This window comes from Agelaius tricolor, unplaced genomic scaffold (genome assembly GCF_023055355.1).
Source record: "Agelaius tricolor isolate 1412-34295 unplaced genomic scaffold, bAgeTri1.0.p SCAF_3, whole genome shotgun sequence".
NCBI lineage: Eukaryota > Metazoa > Chordata > Aves > Passeriformes > Icteridae > Agelaius > Agelaius tricolor.
This window is the reverse complement of record NW_027269263.1, coordinates 19,268,632-19,288,426: the sequence shown is the minus strand read 5'-3', so window position 1 is coordinate 19,288,426 and position 19,795 is coordinate 19,268,632. Positions and strand designations below refer to the sequence as shown.

Sequence of the window (19,795 nt, the reverse complement as noted above, 5' to 3'; positions counted from 1 at the left end):
GGGTGGGTGGGAGGGGAGAAAAGGGGAAAAAGTGTGTGAGTCGCTCATGAGCATCAAAGAAGATCCATTATCCTTGGCCTGAATTTTTGTTTAGAAAAGAAGCACAAGGTAGTTCCCTTCCGGACCAAACATCCATGGTCATAGCTTTTGGGTGTTCTGGAAGAATATTGCATGTGTTCCCCTTCCTCTATGCTCCTGGATTGACCCAGAGGGCAAGAAGAAATAATGGTGATGACATCTCATAGGACTGGGGTGCTCATTCCCTTCCATTGTTAAACCTCCGTTCTTGCCCCCTAGTTTCTTTTTGCCATTGTCCTGAGATTTGGCGTTGGTTTTTGTTGGGGATTTCTTTTCCCCCACCCTGATGAGGGCACCACTGCAGACCATGCTGTGCCTGGGGTTGTGGGCAGGTGCCCTGCTCTGCTTGTTTTCCCCTGGCACCGTGCGAGGTGACTGCTGGCTGATTGAGGGGGACAAAGGGTATGTGTGGCTGGCCATCTGCAGCCAGAACCAGCCCCCATATGAGACCATCCCCCAGCACATCAACAGCACGGTGCACGACTTGCGTCTGAATGAGAACAAGCTCAAGGTGGTGCTGTACTCCTCCCTCAACCGCTTTGGCAACCTGACTGATTTGAACCTGACCAAGAATGAGATCTCCTACATTGAAGATGGGGCTTTCATGGGTCAGTCAAACCTCCAGGTCCTACAGCTGGGCTACAACAAACTCACCAACCTGACAGAGGGCATGTTGCGGGGCATGGCCCGCCTCCAGTTCCTCTTTGTGCAGCATAACCTAATTGAGCTGGTCACCCCTACTGCCTTCTCTGAGTGCCCCAGCTTGATTAGCATTGACCTGTCATCCAACCGCCTCAGCCGTCTGGAGGGCAACACTTTCACCAGCTTGAGCAACCTGATGGTGTGCGAGCTGGCTGGCAACCCCTTCAACTGTGACTGTAGCCTCTATGGCTTCCTTAACTGGCTGGCTCTCTTCAATAACGTCACCAAGAACTATGACCGCCTCCAGTGTGAGACTCCACGGGAGTTTGCTGGGTATCCGCTTCTGGTGCCCCGGCCTCACCACAACCGCAATGCCATCACCATCTTCCAGTCCATGTGCAGAGGGGGCACCATACCCTCCCTCTCCAGGGTCAACCCAACTCCTTACACCCCTGACTCCCAGCGAGATCTGGATGAGGGGTCAGCCATCAGCCCTGGGGATTTCCTCTCAGTCAAGCCTCCAGCCTCTTCCACCACTGACTCCTCCTTCAGTCCCAGCATCAAACTACATGACGTCACAATCACTTCAGCCATCCTGATGGTCACCATCCCCATGCCCTACAGTAAGATGTATGTGCTGGTCCAATACAACAACAGCTACGTTTCTGACATAGCAACACTGAAGAGCAAGAAGGAATATGTCACTGTCAACAAGCTGAAGGCCCACACTGATTATACATTCTGTGTGGCCTCTATACGCAACAACAGGCGTTACAACCATACTTGCCTGACCTTTGCAACCCGGAGCAAAGGCAGGGAGGATCCTATTTCCAGTACTTCCACCACTACACACTATATTATGACCACCCTGGGTTGCCTCTTTGGGATGGTCATTGTCCTGGGGGTAGTGTACTACTGCCTGCGGAAGCGGAGGATGCAGGAGGAGAAACAGAAGTCACTCAATGTCAAAAAGACCATTCTAGAAATGCGCTATGGATCAGATATTGATACCAGTACCATGGTCCATCCTTCCCAGAAGCTGGGTGAGCCACCTGTCATTCCTGTCTCACGGATGTCCTCCATCCCTTCCATGATTGGAGAGAAGTTGCCCCCATCAAAGTCAATGGACGCTGGGATGGAGACTCCCAAAGTCACTACTAAAGGTAACTACATTGAGGTGCGGACAGGTGGTGGGGATGGGCTGGAGAGAACCCAGCGAGATGAGGACCTGAGGGAGCTTGACAATGGGCAAGGCTCAGCTGCTGAGATCTCTACTATAGCCAAGGAGGTAGACAAGGTCAACCAGATCATCAACAACTGTATTGATGCCCTCAAGCTGGACACAGCATCTTTCCTGGGTGGTGGGACTGGTGTTGACTCAGATATGGCCTTTGAGTGCCAGTCCATCCCAGCCGGCTCCTCGAGTGGGCTAGAGCGGCCCAGCTTTCTTTCCCCACCCTACAAAGAAAGCTCCCACCACCCTTTGCAGCGCCAGCTCAGTGCTGATGCTGCTGTGGCCAGAAAGACCTGTAGTGTCTCCTCTAGTGGCTCCATCAAGAGCGCCAAGGTCTTCAGCTTGGATGTGCCTGACCACCCACCACTCAGCAAGTCTGACTCCAAGTACATTGAGAAGGGCAGCCCACTAAACAGCCCTTTGGATCGTCTTCCCTTGGTGTCTCCGAGCGCCATCCATCACTTGGAGGTCAAGCCTTCTTACCATTGCAGTGAGCACCGTCACTCCTTCCCGGCCCTGTACTATGAGGAAAGCGCTGACACCTTGAGCCAGCGGGTGTCATTCCTCAAGCCACTGTCCCGGTCCAAGCGAGACTCCACGTACTCCCAGCTCTCCCCCAGACACTACTTCTCGGGCTACTCCTCCAGCCCCGAGTACTCCTCAGAGAGCACCCACAAGATCTGGGAGCGATTCCGGCCTTACAAGAAGCATCACAGGGAGGAGGTTTACATGGCAGCTGGGCATGCCCTGCGGAAGAAAGTTCAATTTGCCAAGGATGAGGATCTGCATGACATCCTGGATTACTGGAAAGGAGTCTCTGCTCAGCAGAAGCTGTGACTCTTCCTCACAAGGAAACAATACAAACCAAGACCCCTCCCCCCCAACAACCAGAAAAAAAAGCCACTTGACTGTGAAAAATAAACCAACAACAAAATACTCCTGACAAATACAAAACTGACAAAACCTTTTCTTAAAGTTTACAACAACTCTTACACACACAGACACACACACTGACACACACACACACACACACACACACACACATGCCGAATTGTCTCTACTGTGTTACGGGGACCATTGTTCTGCCCACAGATGGTTGGGAGGAGCGCCCTGCACTGACACTGTGGTAACAACGTTGGAATGTGGGTGGGTGGGAATGGCCTGGGAGTGGGTGGCAGTGCTGGTAGGAGAAGGGCAAAGATGGACACTCACTGGGCATGAAACTCAGCTGTGAACTATTCATCTTTCTGTTCCTGTTGAAGGCTGATTTTTCTTTTGGGTGGGAGGGAAGGACTTTGGTTTAGAAAGATTCCTTGTCCACCTTGTACACCTGCTATGCCAAATCTTCCATCACTAACTTTTTCCCTCATTTTCTTTAGCAGTGGAGGCTTTTCTCTTTCTCCTGTCTCCTTCCAAAAAAAGGTGGGAATTGCTGGAAGAAGTTCTCTCCCTTCTTTTCCTTTCTTTGCCCTTCCCTATCCTCTCTGTTAAGAGTCCCTGGGCTTGAACTTCTTGTCCAGATACTTCACAAACCTCTGTCCTCCTCAGAGGAAGGAGAAGAGATGTGAAGGACCAAGGTGGGTAGGACCTGCCGTATAAGAGGCTCTGTGCCCTTGCTGCTCTTCCTCCTTCCCTTCTCCTGCCACATTGCTGTTGATGAACACCAGCAATATGGAGGGACAGGCATTCTCCAGGCCTTCTCAGAGCCAGTTTTCTGCTGGTTGGTGGGGAGAAACAGGTTGTGAATATTCTCTTTGGCATGGCAAGCCAGGTCCTCAAGGAGTGGTGGAGGAAAAGCCGGGAAGGTCTGGTCTATAGGGATGTATGGGGTTCCCATTTCTCCACGAGTGCTACAGGTCAGAGGTCCTCCTCACCCCACTTGCCTATGCTCAATCTGCCCTTGTCTAGTCAGTTTAAAACTCTCTGTTCATGTCCCCTTTACTATGAGGAAGGGACCTGGAGAGGACCTCAGCAGAACAAGTTCTCCTTGAAGCCTCTGCAGCTCTTCCCAACTGATTTACACCATGGGCTGTGGGGTGGGTGTCCATGAGAAGAGTATCATCCAACCTCCTCACTTCCAGGTGAATGTGAAGAACAGGATTTCAGCTGCTCACCTTACTGGGTTGGCCTCACAAAGAGTCTTTCTCTTGTATAGGCTGTGGACGTTCTGGCATGGACAGGGGACAGCCTAGGGTGAACACAGGAGCACAGGGAACAAATGGGATGTGAGAATGGGGCCTGGGAGTAGCCCAAGAAAGATGGCCTGGAAGAAGCTCCCTTAGGTGTGCAGCCACACTGTGTGTGCCAGGATAGAGGAGGACTCCAGCATCTGGATGGCAGTGTTCCTTTGACTACTTAGACGCCCTCGTGAGAGTGAGAACAACACATCATCTCCTAATCCTCACAGGTGTGACAAACTTTTCTTAGGGATCCTGTCATGTCTTGACAAAATTCCAGTTGCACTTGCTAGATCCCAGCCTCTGCCTCTTGCATAGAAGATCTGTCACAGAGTTGACAATGAGCCTATTGCCCTCTCCACCTATTCCCATTTTTGAGCAACGCAATAAAGCACAATCTTGGCACCATCTCCCCCAGTATTTTTCTGTCAGGCAGGAGGGCTGCCTGCTGAACTTGTCTTTATGCAGCACAGTGAGCCTCCTCTCCATGATCTGCCCAACACTTGACCAAAGTTCACCTCTATCAGAATGAGGGTGAGGGCCTATGTTTTGTTGGCCCTTCCTGAGTAGTTATTTCCTCTTTGAGGCACTCCTCAGAAGACCCAGGGTTTTTGGGGGCCCTGGGAGAAGGATGAGGGTGTAGGAGCTTCTCTAGGAGGGATTTACATTCTGCATGCAGAGAACTTGCCTTGTTATCTGCCAGGTAGTAGCAATGCCAGCTGTGAGAGCTGGCTTCTTGGCCACACATGACAATTTCATTGTCTGTAAGTGAGGTGGAACAGTAGGCAGAGTCTGGTGCATGAAAACCAGAGCAGGTATCCCCAAAGTGTAAACCTATGAAGATCTGTAGAGTTTCTTCCTTGTAGGGATGCTGATGGTAACAATCCTAAGCCAGGTCCTGACCCCATTGCCTCAGACTTTTTACTGCCATCCTGCTTTCCCACAGTCAAAGCATTATTTTGCCTTGAGTCCAGAGGTGTTTGTGGGACTGACTCCACATGGTAAGAGCCAATCCAACCCAGAGGTGGGATGTGTGTGCACATGTGTGTGTGCACCTGTGTGCAGGAGGATGAAGGGAAGCCGCAAAGGGAAGTCACATCACTGCTGGCAGGTGTCCCTCCATGTTGGGGCCGTGCAGCAAACCAAGACAGGTAAATGCTGTGAGAGATGCTTAGGCACAACAGAGATATCCCCAGCTACCACACAGGGCAGGCTCAGTGGTCTTCCAGCATGGCAACCATCCAAGAAAAGACTAATGGCTGGGGCACAGAACTTATCAGAAAAAGGGGGATGACAGGCTAGGGGGGATGGAGTCTTGTTCCTCTCCCCAACTCTTCCCTCCCTGTGCTTCTCTGCTGTGTGGTCTTGTACACAGTTCTGCTCAGTCAATACTTCAGGGGGAGCATTAACTTATAAAGGTTTCTACTTTTTCCCCTCAGCACCTCAATGAGGCAGAAAAGAAAGGTCAGGGATACAGCTATCATCAGGCCCTTCTTTTTTCTCTGGTGGGGTGAGGCTGGATAAGAGGGAAAAGCCATTTCTCTCCCAGCCATAGCCCCCATTTCAAACCATTGGATGAAGTTTGCACAAGATGGACTGTTCTGTGGGAGGAAGAGGGCAAGGAAGGGGAACAAAGTGTCTCACCTTCCTTCCTCCTCCCTTCTTCTTTGTCCTGCTCCCTCCCTCAGGATGAGGGCTCACAAAGTGATGCCAGCCCTGTTGGAGGAAAGCAGATTTAACGTTCTATTTGCATGACAATTTTACTGTATTTTTCTGAGCAAACACCTGTTGTGTATGTGCCAGTTTGTTGGAATTTAACCTCCTCCCTCCAAGTCTCTCCTGTCCTTGTCCCTGTTTTCTCTGCTCCTTTCATTGATCTCTGCTGTGATTTTATGAGAGACTCCTACCAGTTTGAGAGGGAATGTACCCCAAAGAGAGCCCAAACCAATCACCCCATAAACCTCATTTCTTCTTCTTTCCAGTGTCACCCTTTCCCTTGCTCCAAACGTGGTCTCTCAGCTGCTTTTCACAGTCATGTGTGTAAAGGGGTAGGTGTTATATACCAAAGGCCTGCTCTTTCTAATGGCCATCGTTTCTCCCTGTTATTGAGGAACAGGAGTGAGGCCTGTCAAGATAGATCTTGTAAGAGAAACGGTCACCACCCTCCCTTTGCCCTGGTTGCTCTTTCCCAAAAAGCAAGGTTATTCTTGAGGGAACGTGGAGTGCTTTAGCTGAAGGGAAACCTCTGATACAGTGAAAACTTGATGTGCAGCTGATTACAATCACTTGGAAGATCTCCCATCACCTTCCTCTTATTGGTTGCATAGACCTCTGGATTAGGTCTATCCTATGCATTCTCCACCCTGGCTGGCCTGACAGAGGGAGGGGCCTCAAAAACCTCTTTGTTGGGAAAATGTGGAGAGACTGCCTGATGTTTCTAAGGCCTCTAAGTCTTGGCTTTGGCAAGTCCCTCAATGCTGCCTTCTCCCAGGGCAAAGTGGACTTCTGGGGCCAAACCAAGACCAAACCCTTTCATACTTTATTTCTGGTTTGGTGACTCTTGGCAGAGAAAACAGGGGTTTGGCTCAGTTCACTGGACATTGTGGAGGGTGAGGAATGAGGTTGGGCACAGACCTGCCCTCTAGCCCCAAGAACAGCCTAGGGGAGAAGCCTGGGCTGGGGTCCTGCATCCAGGGGAGTGAAGGTGAGACTCTGTTCCTCACAGTGGGGCAGAGCTCTTTCCCATATCTGCTGGTGCTGCCCCAGTTTATGCTGCAGTACCATGTTCCCTTCTCCCCCTCCCCACTCTTCCATACTGAATAAATCCCTCTTGAGGCAGGTGTGAAATATTCATGACTGACAAATGAAGAATTATGTCGGGCTGAGGAGGCCTCTGTGTGTTTGCAATGCTAATCAGCCTTCTTGGCTGGAGGAGGCTCTGCCTGGCAGGCTTGAAGGAAGGAGGGGAAGATGCAGGAGGAAGGTGGAAAAGGAGCTGAGAAAGACACGAGGGGCAGAAGGGGTGAATAAGGTATGGTGGGACCAAGGAGTGGTGAGACAAGGAGGTAACAGGTAGAGGGAGATGGAGAAGGTGTAGAAGAGGGACAGGCTGAAAGGACCTGGGGAAGAAATAGCTACAGTGGAAAGAATGGGATGATAAAGGGACAAAGGGAACAGCAAGGAAAAGAATTGAGTGCAGGGGTGAAGGCTCTCTGAGAGGAGGTGGGGAATAAGTTAGCAGTGCCTGGAGAAAACAATCTGAGCAGACTTCATGATGAGCTGTGACCCCTCTCTGTAGGGCAGAGCTCAGTGCTACAGGGTGGGCAGCTGCCATATGGGTAGGAGCTGGACCCAGGGCCCCAAAAGCACACTTGCCATGCTTGTTGCTGACTGGAAAGCTCAGCTACGTGAGGAAGGACACACAGCCTCCAGGAGCCTGGACAACATCCCTTCCACCATCACCACTTCCTTCCACACAAGATGCAGTCAAGAAGAGCCTCATGAAGTCATGTCCTCTTGCTGGAGCCAGCCTGCTGCTGTTCCACCATCTGAGCAGGAGAGAACCTCCTCAGGGTGGCTTGGTGTGGGACGGACACTTTGTGCCACCCCCCACCGGGCTATGGGGGTTTCTTGTAGGGCTGGTGGAGCCTGCCCCACCTCAGCCGTGACCTGCTCACCCTGTCTGAGCAGGTGCTCTTGGGTCCTTCCCTGGAGAAGGGACAGAGGGGAGCATCTGTTGTGTCCCCCCTATGCACGCACGCATTCCCAGCCCTGTCCCTCAGCCGCTTTGGCCTTGTACTGTGAGGGGCATTCTCGGTCTGCCTGCCCTTGGCTGTCCCCCCACGTGCCCTGGGGACGTGTCTCTGTCCCTTTCCCGGCCATCCTACTGGGGCAGCTCTCTGCAGGGCTGCCCCAACCCACCCCATTCCTGAGTGGAGAGAGGGCATCCTCTGCCTGGCATCTCCTTCTCCCCCTTCTCCTGCTCCTTCTCCTCCCTGCCCCACCAGGGGTTGAGTTCCCTCCTCCCCCTGTACGGCCCCCTCCGATGCCCCATCCCTGCGCGTTCAGCTTGGCCTTTGCCTCCCCGTAACTACCACCGCCACTGTGAGGCCTTGCTCCTGGCTGGCCTGTCCCACCTTCCTGCTCTCCACCTTCCCAGGGGGAAGAGGAAGAGCCTGTCCGGGTCAGGCCAGACCCTCCAGGGCTGGTACGGCTGGTCCATCCACAAGCACAGCGTCTGGGGTGAGGGGGTGGGAAGGGGCGGGCAGCTGCCGGGCACAGAGAAGGGGGTGTCAGCCCGTGAATGTAAGGAAGGGCCTGGGAGGCAGCTGCTGGGACTGGCTCCTTGTGGCCTCTTTGGTGTTCCTCCTTCCGTAACAACCCTGTGACCCCCTGGTTGTGTATGGACAAATTTAAGTTGGAGTTACGTTCTTTACTTTCTTCTTATTTTTTGAATTTATTTTCTTTTCTTCTTTTAGAATTGTATTTCTTTCTTGTTCTTTTCTTTCTTTTTTTTTTCTCTCTTTCCTTCTTTTCCTGTTTTAAAACTGAATGGCACGAAATCGTTTTTCCTCAACTCGGAGATTCCTGTATGGAGAAAATCAATTTCTATATTTGCAATAAATTTCTTATTTAAAAAAAACAAAACCAAGAAAAAACCTAAAAAAAAAAAAATCAACAAGCAAAAACTATAAAAATCTGCTTCTGAGTCCTTGTGTTTCAGATTTGTCTGGTAGAGAAGGTGGGGTGGGATGGGTTGGGATGGGATGGGATGGGATGGGATGGGATGGGATGGGACGGGATGGGAGGAAACAGGGTATGGGTGAAACTGAGAGAGTTGGGTCAGGGCATGGGAAGATTGTCCCAGGCACCCAGTGGTCACTTGCTTCTCCCAAACACACTGTTTCTCTTCCCTTGGCTATTGCCTGTTTTGGACACCAAATTATTTTCACTTGGTCATCAGTTCTGTCATGATACCAGTCCTTTCCTGCACCAATCAGCACCCAGGTTCTGCCCCACCCAGGGCAGGCACTCAGCTCTGCCTGGGTGTAAGGCAGAGCTTCCTTGCCCATGACCTACACAAGAAATCCTCTGTCTAAGATCCAGAGCTCTCTGGAAGAAGGCAATCCAAGGCAGGCAATCCAGCTGTGGGTAATGACTGAGCAATCTGTAGCCTAATCCACCAGCAGATATCCTGATCTCAGCTCTTCCTAAGCATCAATATTTAAAGTCAAGAATACAGCCAGCAAACCCATGCCTATTGGTGCATTTATACACATAATTAGGCCAATTTGTGTATGGTGACATAGCAGCCATTCCCTTGCATGTCTTGTCTCTTCTCTGCCTCCTGTTTCTTAATGTTTCTAGTTTCTCCTGAGAGTGGTATGGCTCCTTGGCTCAGAGGGTTTCTTTTTTTTGCTCTTGCCCATCCAGCTCTGATTAGATAAATCTAGCCATGGCTTCTAGGCTTCGTTATTGAGTGTGCTTAGCTCACAGTCTCTGCTCCTTGTGTAGCAAAGGACAGGAATTAATGGTTCTAGGGAGTTGTGACTATGGACACAACAGCTCCTGGATACATGTGCTGCAGTAGCTGATGACTCTTATTAATGCTTGAATTGATTTGAGAGCAAACCTAGGAGCAGATGCTACTACAGGCACATGCTTCACAGTCTGACATGGTCTCTACTAGACTTGGGAAAAGAATGAGTTTGGGAAGGAATGGTGCTGGGCTGTGTATCTCTGAAGGGTGGACAATGGTGTATAACAAAGAGGAGCTCTTCTGGGGTTAATCAGAGCTTCATCTGCTTGGTGGAAAGGTGGATGTTTCAGTCAAAGTGATGCTCCTGGCATCTGCATCTCTGCAGTGCAGGGATTCAGACCTTCTGAGACAGGGAATCTCAGACCTTGGGAGGAATTAATGCATAAATTATAAAGAGGCATAATCTAATCAGTAGAGAGCCCCCATGCTGTTTATTTTGTTGCTAAATTCGATTTTGTCTCCACAGTCCTTGCATTTCATTTGGTTGCTCTGCCACAGGGATGAGAAAGGACAAGATGTATTTGCAAATGCTGTGTAGGGGGAGCAGGAAGCTTTGGGAAGGGAAGATTGTCAGGGCTGAAGACATCATCAATGTCCTGAAGCCAGGTGAGAGCTGTTGGGCTGAGGGGACATGGAGGAACTGTAGCCAGCCCTCTGGGCCAAAATGATTTGTGGTGAAAGAGTTAAGCAGTGCTTGTATTTAAACAGCCTTTGGTTGATTCCAGTCAGAGAGCTTAGGAGTCCTCTGCTCTGCACACTGTTGTGTGAGATGGTGTGTGTCCAGAGACGCCATGAGGTGTAAGCTGTGTCTGTGTGTCTGCATAATTCTCTCAAGTGCCTCTGGATGTAACTGTGTCCAACAGACTGCAGTTACTGCAGCAAACCACTCTGACCTTTGCCTCCAGAACCTGCTTTGTGGACCATGATGTCTGCATCATGGAGTGAGAGAAGGGCCCAGGGCTGTGAACAGGGAAGTGGCTGCAGTGTGCAGTATGAGGGTGGCCAGAGTGACTTGGGGAAGAACAGGGGTTCTTTGCACAGCCTCATTATTTGGTTGGCTGCAGACTCAGGAAGACTGTTTTGTGTTTTCTTGTGGTTGGTTTGTGCTGACGTGGTTCTTTTCCACCCTTATGAAGTTCAGTGACTTATCCAAGCCATAATTTGCTGCAGCACAGATAGGCCTGACCTAGCCCCAGAGCCTTTTGCTGGAAGTCATATGGGACAGCTGTCATCTCCTTGCCCATGTGGACATGTGCATGTGCCTCTGTCTTGTGGTACCAACAGGCAAGTAGCAACATTGCCCTCTTCTGGACTTACTGTAGGCACTGGAAGAGCATCCCTCATGGAATGGCAGAACAATCATCTTTCCACTGCAGAGCTAACAACATTTCTGGGTCTTGATTTCCCATCCAAATCTTGGTGACTTTTACAATAGCCAGCTTGGATTAGAAGATACTTTTCTGCAGCACTAAGTGCCTGGGCATCCTGAGCCATCATGACTCCTAAGAGAGCAGAGTGAGGAATATCTCGTCTCCAGATAATGTTGACTCCAATGGAACCAGTAACCAACAGCTCTGAAGGGCAGTGAACATGTGGTTGAAGGTGTGAGGGTCATGCTGCTGACCTTTGTTCTGAGGGCTGTCTCTCAAGGGGATGAGAGCAGTGCTAGGGAATGGTCAGGCTAACATCTTTCCCCACATCTTGGATGCCTTTTCAATTAAAACACAAATGTGTGTATTGTGCAGAGCTGGAGGACAGACTGAGAACTACGCAGAGCCCAAGGGAATTTGGGATTTTAAGTGCACAGGCCATGCTCACCTGTAGCAGGGGAGCAGAGGAATGTCACTGAACAGACTCTACACTTTCCTTCTGACCCTTGAAGGAAACACAAACTTAGAGAAAGAAAACCCAACCAGCCTGAAAGTGAAATATTTAGGAGTGAAAGGATAAGAGAGATGAAATGTAGACTTGAATACCTATATGAAGGTTCCCTTGCACTGTTAAGATGATGGCTAGGTCACTATCACTGCTGGTCCCCTACAGGGACAAACCTGAGATTCTGCTATAGATTTGGTGGGACTATGGCAGTGTGCAGAACTGCTCCATTCCTTGGCTTTCCAAATATTCAACAGGGATCTGTGTCTTCCCTTCCCTTGTCAGGCTCCTTGGAACAGGGTCTGTCTATCACAACATGGTTATGTGATACCTCTTACAGTAGGATTGCCAGGCTCCTCAGAGACTGGCAGTTAACATGCATTCCCAAAGGAGAAAGGAATGGGATCTAAAATGAGTCCGAGGAGCTGTACTGGTGACTTCTGCTAAGCAAGGCAGAAGTAAGCAGGTGCCCAGCCAATGCTACAGTGGAAAATGAATCAAAGGCCTCATCACTTTTTAAATAAGAAACACTTCAAAAAAGAAAAGTATTCTGCTCCATCCTTCTGTTGCCAGAAAGGGCATAATTAAGAATTCATTGCAACTTCTGCACCCAATTTTCCGGCCCGGTGCCTTGTCCCACTTGTCTTGCTCCAGCTCCAAAGACAGTGGAGGCTCTGCCATGAGTATCGAGGCACAAATGGAACCTGAATAATAAGATGAAACCTGAAGAATGTCTGGGCGGATCTGGGGACCTCTGGGGAGAAGTGGCTGAAGGAGGGAAAAGCATAGCCAGGTGTGGAGCATGAGGAAGAGTCAGACTTGCCCACAGACTTGGGAGCAAATAGGCACAAACCTGCCTCAGCTGCCTGCTGTTGCCAGAACACAACACACGCCTGGGGATTTCTTTCTTCTCTGTTCTTTCCCTTCCTGAACATCTGGAGTTGATGACTGGGGATTCCTAACATCCAGAAATGGCATCATTGGACCGAGGTCCTGAGCTGCAAGACAATGATGCAGCTGACAAAGGTGGCCAAGCCAAGCCAAGCCAAGCCAAGCCAAGCCAAGCCACGCCAAGCCAAGCCAAGCTGTGTCATGGGGTGGATTCAGCAGGACAAGGAGGTGCAGGTTAAATCTATAAAGTCTGTGCCTGTTGTATGTGAGTGCCTTCAGATAAAGAAAATGGCTGCTTAATGTCATGATACCTGCTTGTCTGGAGGAAAAGGGGCTTCATTTTGGGCTTTGCTCAAATTGGGCATAGGGCCAGAAGACACATGAGATTCCAGCTTCTCATCCCTTTATGATAAGTGGGGAAAGAGCTGTTGCCTCTGTTTCTCTGCCGTACATTTTCTGTCTTGTGTCACTGTCAGCCACAATATTTCCTACCTGTGACACCTGTTTCTCTTTCTCTCTGCTTCTCTAGTGGCAGCCAAGGAGATAATTGGTATTTTTGACTCTGTCTGTTGAGCCCTTTGTGCCAGGAGCTGCCAGATGAAGCTGTGAATTATATAATAAGGGTTAATTAGAGGCTTTTCAGGGCCATATTATCATACCCCATGAGAGTGGTGCCCTCCTTTTTGGGCCATTGTAGGAAAGAGTGCTTATGGGGAAGAGGAGCAAGGAGGTGTCAGTGGCATTGATGGTGGTTTTGGTGGCCAGGAAAAGGATATTCTGGCTCCTTAGTGGCACTAGAGGTGGCGTGGAGCACACAACTCAGGAGAGAGAGAAGCAAGGCTGGACACAGACTGGTGGGGTGGAGGTGAGGGGTTTTTAAATTCATGTAGAACTGTGGTCTGATGTTGGAGGGGTAGCTGGGTGCCAGATCCCTCACTGCTCCTTCTTCCTCCCTCCACTGCTGCAGGGAGCTGAGCTAGAAGGTAGAACTGCCAGGGCAATGTCCAGAGAGAGCAAGGCTTGAGTGACCTCTGAAACCCCTCAGCACCTAAGACTGCCAGATGACAGCTCTGCTCCTGGATGAGTAGTCTGCTTCTCTAAGAAGGCACCATGGGCCCAGTCCTGCCTCTCTAAGAAGGTTGTCCTGCCTGTGGCTGAGTGTGCAGCAGGGGGAGAGCACCAGCCCAGTGGTGGAGTGTGAGACAGAGAGAGGGGATGCTCCAGGTTTTGCTGTTCCTCCTGTCTCAGTGCTCCTCTGTCTACATCTGCCTTCACTCTGCGTGTGCTGGGTGGTGTGACCTTGGGGTTGATAAGGAGACCCTGCTCCCTCACACCCTCCCAGATGCTGTACAGAGAAGGGGGCACTGATTTCCCCAGCCCTGTTGTGCAGTGTGTATGCCTGAAGGTGAAACTGCCTGAGGCACCTCAGCCAGCCCAGAAAGAAGATTTAGATGACAGATCTCCTTCCTGCTTTCAATTGTTGCTATGCAGGGATGCTTTGAAGTGGTTGGATTTGCCAGCACAGCCTCTCTACACCCCCATGCCTTCTCAGAGGAATAAGAAACTCGTTGCTTGAAGGCCTTGGAGCCACCACTTTGGCATATTATGGAGTCTTTCCACTGAAAATTGTAATCTGCAAGGTCACTACATCTGTGAGTTCACAGTTACAGCATAACACACCATCCTGGGGCTGAGGAAACTGAAGAACTCCCCTCTGGCTCTGAGGGAGGAACGGACTTGCCTGGATCTCTTGGTAAGTGACATCCCTTGTTCCCCAGATAGAGTTCATGAAGCACCTTTGGGAAATGGAAGAGATTTGTCTCCCTTGGTTTCTCTTCACACCACTAAGTCCCAAGTCTGGTCAATGTGGTGGATGGAGGGAAGCAGCACATGATGGCAGCCAAACCTCTGGGCTTCTTCTGCCTGGCTGCCTGTGAGAACCAGCCAGTCACCCAAAACACTGTCAGAACAGGACACAGGGTCTCCTCTCACCTCTCACCTCTGCTTTACCTTCTAGGCCATTAACTCCCTCCTCCTTTCCTGCAGACTGTGCTTTCCTCACAATTTTTAACCACTCCCTTCACAGTCTCCTTTTTTCCTGTTTTCTCTGTTCTCCACCTTCCTTCACCGACCCTCACCTCTCTGTTCACTGGGGAATAATGATTTATTCTATCCCTTCTCCCCTCCACTTTCTTAATATTTTCTCTCACCATCTTCTATCTGTTATCCTTTTCCCATTTCTCAATTTCTTTCCTTCCATTCAACCTCCTCTGTCTCCTCCCATATCCACATATTTTCCCCTCTCATATAATGTCTAATATAATTCCTCACATCTTGAGTCATCCAGACCTGCAAGGAAATGGTTTCCCACAGGGAAACAGAATGTGAGAAATATCTTTATTCACCAAAAATTAAATATTGACCATATGGGGTGGGAAAAAAAAGGAAAAAAAAGGCAAAAAAAAAAAAAAAAAAAGCAAAAGCCAGCTCATTGTTCAGAAAGGGATGAAAAAAGCCAAAACTTGGGTTTTTTCACAAGCAATATTCACAACTGGGTTTAGAGCATTTCTGCATCGATGTGCACTGAAAATGCTGCTGAGGTTCTCAGGCACTGCAGTGGGGCCAACCTGCACAGCACTGGGGCAGACAGAAGGGGGAATCTGGGGGGAAGCTGAGATACAATCAGTGCATGAAACAAACTTAGTGTGCGAGTCAGCTGGATATTCTCTGCTGCAGTCATTTCTGAGGTGATGTCTCTGCCCAAGTTACTCCAGCAGTGACTCTTTCAGAAATGGCTGTGGTTGTGTGCTGGAAGGGCAGGGGGCCTCTTCTGACACAGTGCCACACCATCAGACATAGGAGCCTGGTGAACACTCAAAGCCTCCCTGGAAAGTACTTCCAGGAGGGATCAAGCACCTTGCCCTACAGACACATTTCCCTGCTGGATCTGCAGATCTCTTATTGAATGTTTTCAGCTGTAACCAGCTTCTTCCACACCCTGACCCCAGAGATGACCTACTGCAGTGCCTGAGCATCACCCACAGGCTGGAATTTCTTAACAAAGACTGCAGTACAGAGGAAGTCAGATTTGGGCAGAGGCATCACCTCAGAAATGACTGAAGGAGAGAAAGTAACATACTGTTCTTGCAGGCAGGGGACAGACTCAGCACCACACATAATGACTCAGAGAGCAGCTTTGGTGGGCAGAGAAAGAAAATCTCAATGAATCCCGCAGGCCTTTCTGTTTCAGTGATCTATTAAACAAACCATACCTCTATGTACAGCAAGTACAGCCTTAATCCCATGTGATCCTGATATTTTTAGCAGCTTGCTCATGGGACTTTTTGCTTCACTAACAGGAGCCCTGAAGCCAGAGCCCAAAGATTCCTAGTTAATAGGTAGATCTCGGGTGAAAACCCAGGTCTGCCAGTGCTGCAGTGAGAGACACAAGATGTTTGATTACAAGAAAAATGTCTTGGGATCTAGCTGAACCAGCTGTTCTACAGCTGGATTTTAGGCTTAATCACTGTGTAACCCTGTTGGGATCCATGGAGATGGGGACAACAGGCATCTGCTTCATCAGTGCTTGGGACAGCCTGTGGTGCAAGGGTGGTGGAGCAGAGCTGGATCCTGATGCACACTGAGGCTGCATACAGGCAGGAGACTGGGAGAGGAGCTGGCAGAGGGGTGGCAATGGGATGTGCCTTCCAGCAGAGACCTTGGGAGGGTGTGGTGTTTCTCTGCAGGGCACCAGGTCTCTCCCCAGCTGATCCCAGGCCAAGCTGAGTGTTCTGGTGTGGGGCAGTCTCCAGGCCCTGCAGAGGCTGTGGCTGTGCTGCCTGTGTGAGGATCTGTGACCAGGCTCTGGGGCTACAGCCAGGCTCCTCTGCTCTGTGATGTGGAGCATGGGCTTCCCACCTGCTGTTATAAATGAGGGGATTTGGTGGGCAGGAAAGGATTCCCCTGATGGGGCAGCTCCTTCTACTGTCACCACCTGGAACCATCTGCACAGAAGAGATTCCTTGGATCTGCACCAGGGTTCCTTGGACAGCACACATCCAGAAGGCTCTTGCCAGAAACATTCCCTGCAGACAGCCATGGAATCAGGGTATCTCATCCTCCAGATGGGGCAGCCCTCGCTGCTTACTCCTCCATTTCTGGGATCTCAGGCAGGAAAAAGGCCCACTGGAGGAAGGCACAGGTTTTCTGGTCTGTATGATCATCTCCAGGTGACCACCAGGCAGAAGCAGCAAATTTATCTTTGCAGGGAGCATGACCTTTCTTCAAATGAAGGAAATATTTTGTGGAAAAGCAGCAGAAAATTTGCCATATCAGCATAAATCAAAGCTGTCTGCATTTTCTCCTCCACTGAGGATTCTAAAATTACAAATGATCTGAAGAAGGCAAACAAGGCAAATGTACTGGCTATTCCTTCCCAAGTGAGAACATTGAGTATCCTTGAAATAATTAAACATCTAGCTTAAGAGAAAATTCAAGAAAAAGTATCATAGTAAAGAAATAGCTGATGAAATTCCTCGCCAAAATGTTTAAACCAAATTTCTGAAAGTCTTTGAAATGTTGGCCAGTATTAAGGAGAGGGAGAACACTGGGACAGATGGACCTTCATGACAATCCAGTACATCCGTTCTTCTGCATTATTGCACATCTTATCCAACCTCTGTCAGCCTTGTGCCAAGGTCTGCCCAGCAAGGCTGCTGCAATGCTCTGACATGCCAGGTAACTGTTAGCCTGATACTAAGATCATCTGACAGACCTGAGGGGAAAAGAGCTGCATTTGAAACTTCCCAGCATTGCAGCACTGAGACTCAGAACAGAGTTTCTGCAGCTGCTCTTTCCAGTTCTCCCAGCACACTGTTTAGTACTGCATGAAATTCAGATCTTAAAACTATTTGATGTGGGCCAAAAGGGCAAGTGGGATGCACAGGTAGAAAAAAAGTTAAAAGGTACAGAGCAGCAATCAGACAAATGAACAGGAGAAGGGACTACATTTAGTTTGGGTTTCTTGTTGAATAAAAACATACAAGGCAGCATACCTCTGGGGACATGCTTGCCTTGGGGACTAGAGTGTCCACATAGGCAGGTGTTGTCACCAAGTCCAGGCACATCAGATGACATGAGAGAGGGACAGGCATGGCACCAGGGCAGTGGAATCCTCTAAGCAGCAAAATTTGCCTCATGACAAGAATGCTGATGTCAGTGATTGCTGACACAGGAGTACGTATGGGAAGTGGTAGGACAGAAAAACCCCAAGATTTTATTGGTGAAAATAGACAAGGAAAAAGTTGAAACACATGTCTTCATGACCTAAAGCCCCTTCTGAACCAGGGTAGATCTTGAGACAGGGAAGTCCCTGTGGGATTGATCCTGGGAGGTGTCAGGCTATACTGGATCTGCTAATGACCTTGTTTGCAGTTGGCTGCAGGTCCTCTCTCGAGCAGATGGCAGGCACGCTCTGTACTTCTCACCCGTGGGACACAGTGCTGAGTGTCCCTGAGTTAACCTCCAGGTGAGTTCCCCATGACTGTCCAGAACCTTAAAAATCACAAGAATACAAAATTATGGGAGGCAAAAGGAAGGCCTGGGAAATGCTGGCCGACTGCTAAATGGGGCACGTGCCCTGGTGAGACAGGGCATTGAAAACACTGAGGTATTGAGTGGTTTCTCCAGCTCAGTCTTCAGTAACAATACTGGCCTTCAGAAATGCCAGAGCCCAGAGACTGGGGGAAAATAGGGAGCAACTTCACCTGTGTGGAAGAGGATCAGAAAATACTTGAGCGAACTGGACAAGTGTAAGTCCATGGGCCCTCATGGGATGCATCCAGCAGTGCTAAGGAAGCTGGCTCGTGTCATTTCAAGGTCAATCCAAATAATCTTTGAATACTTGTGGTCAGTAGGAGAAGTGCCTGAGGATGGGAGAAATGTAAATGTCACTATGGAAGTCTCAGTTTATAGGAAGTCATGGAAAGTACTGTGCCAATGGGAAAGGATGGAACTGAAATTCTTCTGTGTTTTAATGGTGTGTTAGAACAGAGGGGTGATGCTGCATGCAGGAATCCATGCATTTCTGATTCCTGCCAAGTTGGAACAGTGTTAGTGAGGCAAGGTTTATAGAGGGAGATAAATTAATTTTTTTAGACAAGCCAAATTAAATGTAAAAATGGACAAGCTCCTTTTTGGACTTGCTGCATTTACCTCCTCCTGTGGGCCTGACAAGCTGTCTATTTATTTGTGCTTGTATCTGAGCTGATCCTTCACACAAACCTTGCTGCTCCTACCATCTTCAGACATGACACTTGAGCTTAAAATATAAATTCCTAAATTCCTATTTTTACAAAGGCCAAGCTGTAAAAGCAACATTCCCTACACTCATTGGTGACCTGGGGAGAAAAGGAACCCAAAGATTAAGGATTTGTTTGATGATGTCCTTGCATACGAGTACCCACTGTGATAATCCACACGTGCAGTAAGGAAGAAGAGGATCAGCTGTTCCTCCAGGTAGTTGAACTGCAGTTCAACAGTTAATCTTTCAGAGCTGATCTTTGCTACAGTATGGCTTGTTCTCACATTGAGCTCACATGGTGCTCAGGTTGACTCATGAGCCTGTCACACGCTGGAAGCATCGCTTTCTGACAGGTAATAGAGCCAAACAGAGCAGGGTCTAAAGCAAAACCCTCATGGATTTGCCAATGAAGGCATGTTTTGGTGAATCCTAGGAAATGGGGCATGTTCTTATGTTTCGGATAAGCCATAAGGGTTTGGCTCCTCCTTGAGGGAAGGGAACTGAGTCCTGAGCAAAGCAAATAGTAATAAAGCAAACCAAATGGTAATAAAGCAAATCAAATGGTAATATAGCAAACCAAATGGTAATATAGCAAACCAAGTGATAGAGGTTAGCAGGGAGTGAGATACTGCAAACAGAGTGAATAAGACAGAGCCTTGTTCCTTGAAACTCCCACCAAGGCCAAAATGAAACAGACAGAAGAAAAAAAGTTGTCTGAAAGCACAAGTGTGAGGGAGAGAGGGAGAGTGTGTGAAACAGACACTGGGGGAAAGGGATCCCAAACAACACTTGAGAGACATGGGTCCTGCAGCCTTTGTGCTCATGTCAGAGCTTGTGAGAGTGTGAGACAGCCTGTGGGAGAGAGCCTCAGACAGCTCCCATGTGTGTGTGTGTGAGTGGGGGCGTGAGAGCCCAGCACAAAGAGGGGGAAAACAAAATGGAGCCTCTCCAACCTCCCCCCTGCCTGGGAAGCCACTTAAGGGGCTTGGAGTTGTGGTGGGGTGACACATTTTGTGTAAGGATGAGGAGATGCAAGAGCTGTGCACTGACCCCTCTGG

The 19,795-nt window shown here is 49.4% G+C and overlaps 1 protein-coding gene across 1 annotated transcript; it reads left to right on the top strand.

Moving 5' to 3' along the window:
• Positions 1 to 6: 6 nt before the first annotated feature.
• Positions 7 to 8,832, top strand: ELFN2 (extracellular leucine rich repeat and fibronectin type III domain containing 2). Its single transcript, XM_071422801.1, has one exon. The coding sequence runs from the start codon at positions 365 to 367 to the stop codon at positions 2,789 to 2,791; it is 2,427 nt and encodes an 808-aa protein (XP_071278902.1). The 5' UTR covers positions 7 to 364; the 3' UTR covers positions 2,792 to 8,832.
• The last annotated feature ends 10,963 nt before the right edge of the window (positions 8,833 to 19,795 follow it).

Excerpts from the sequence above, each read along its gene's own strand:
- ELFN2 (XM_071422801.1), top strand. The coding sequence starts at position 365 with ATGAGGGCACCACTGCAGACCATGCTGTGCCTGGGGTTGTGGGCAGGT.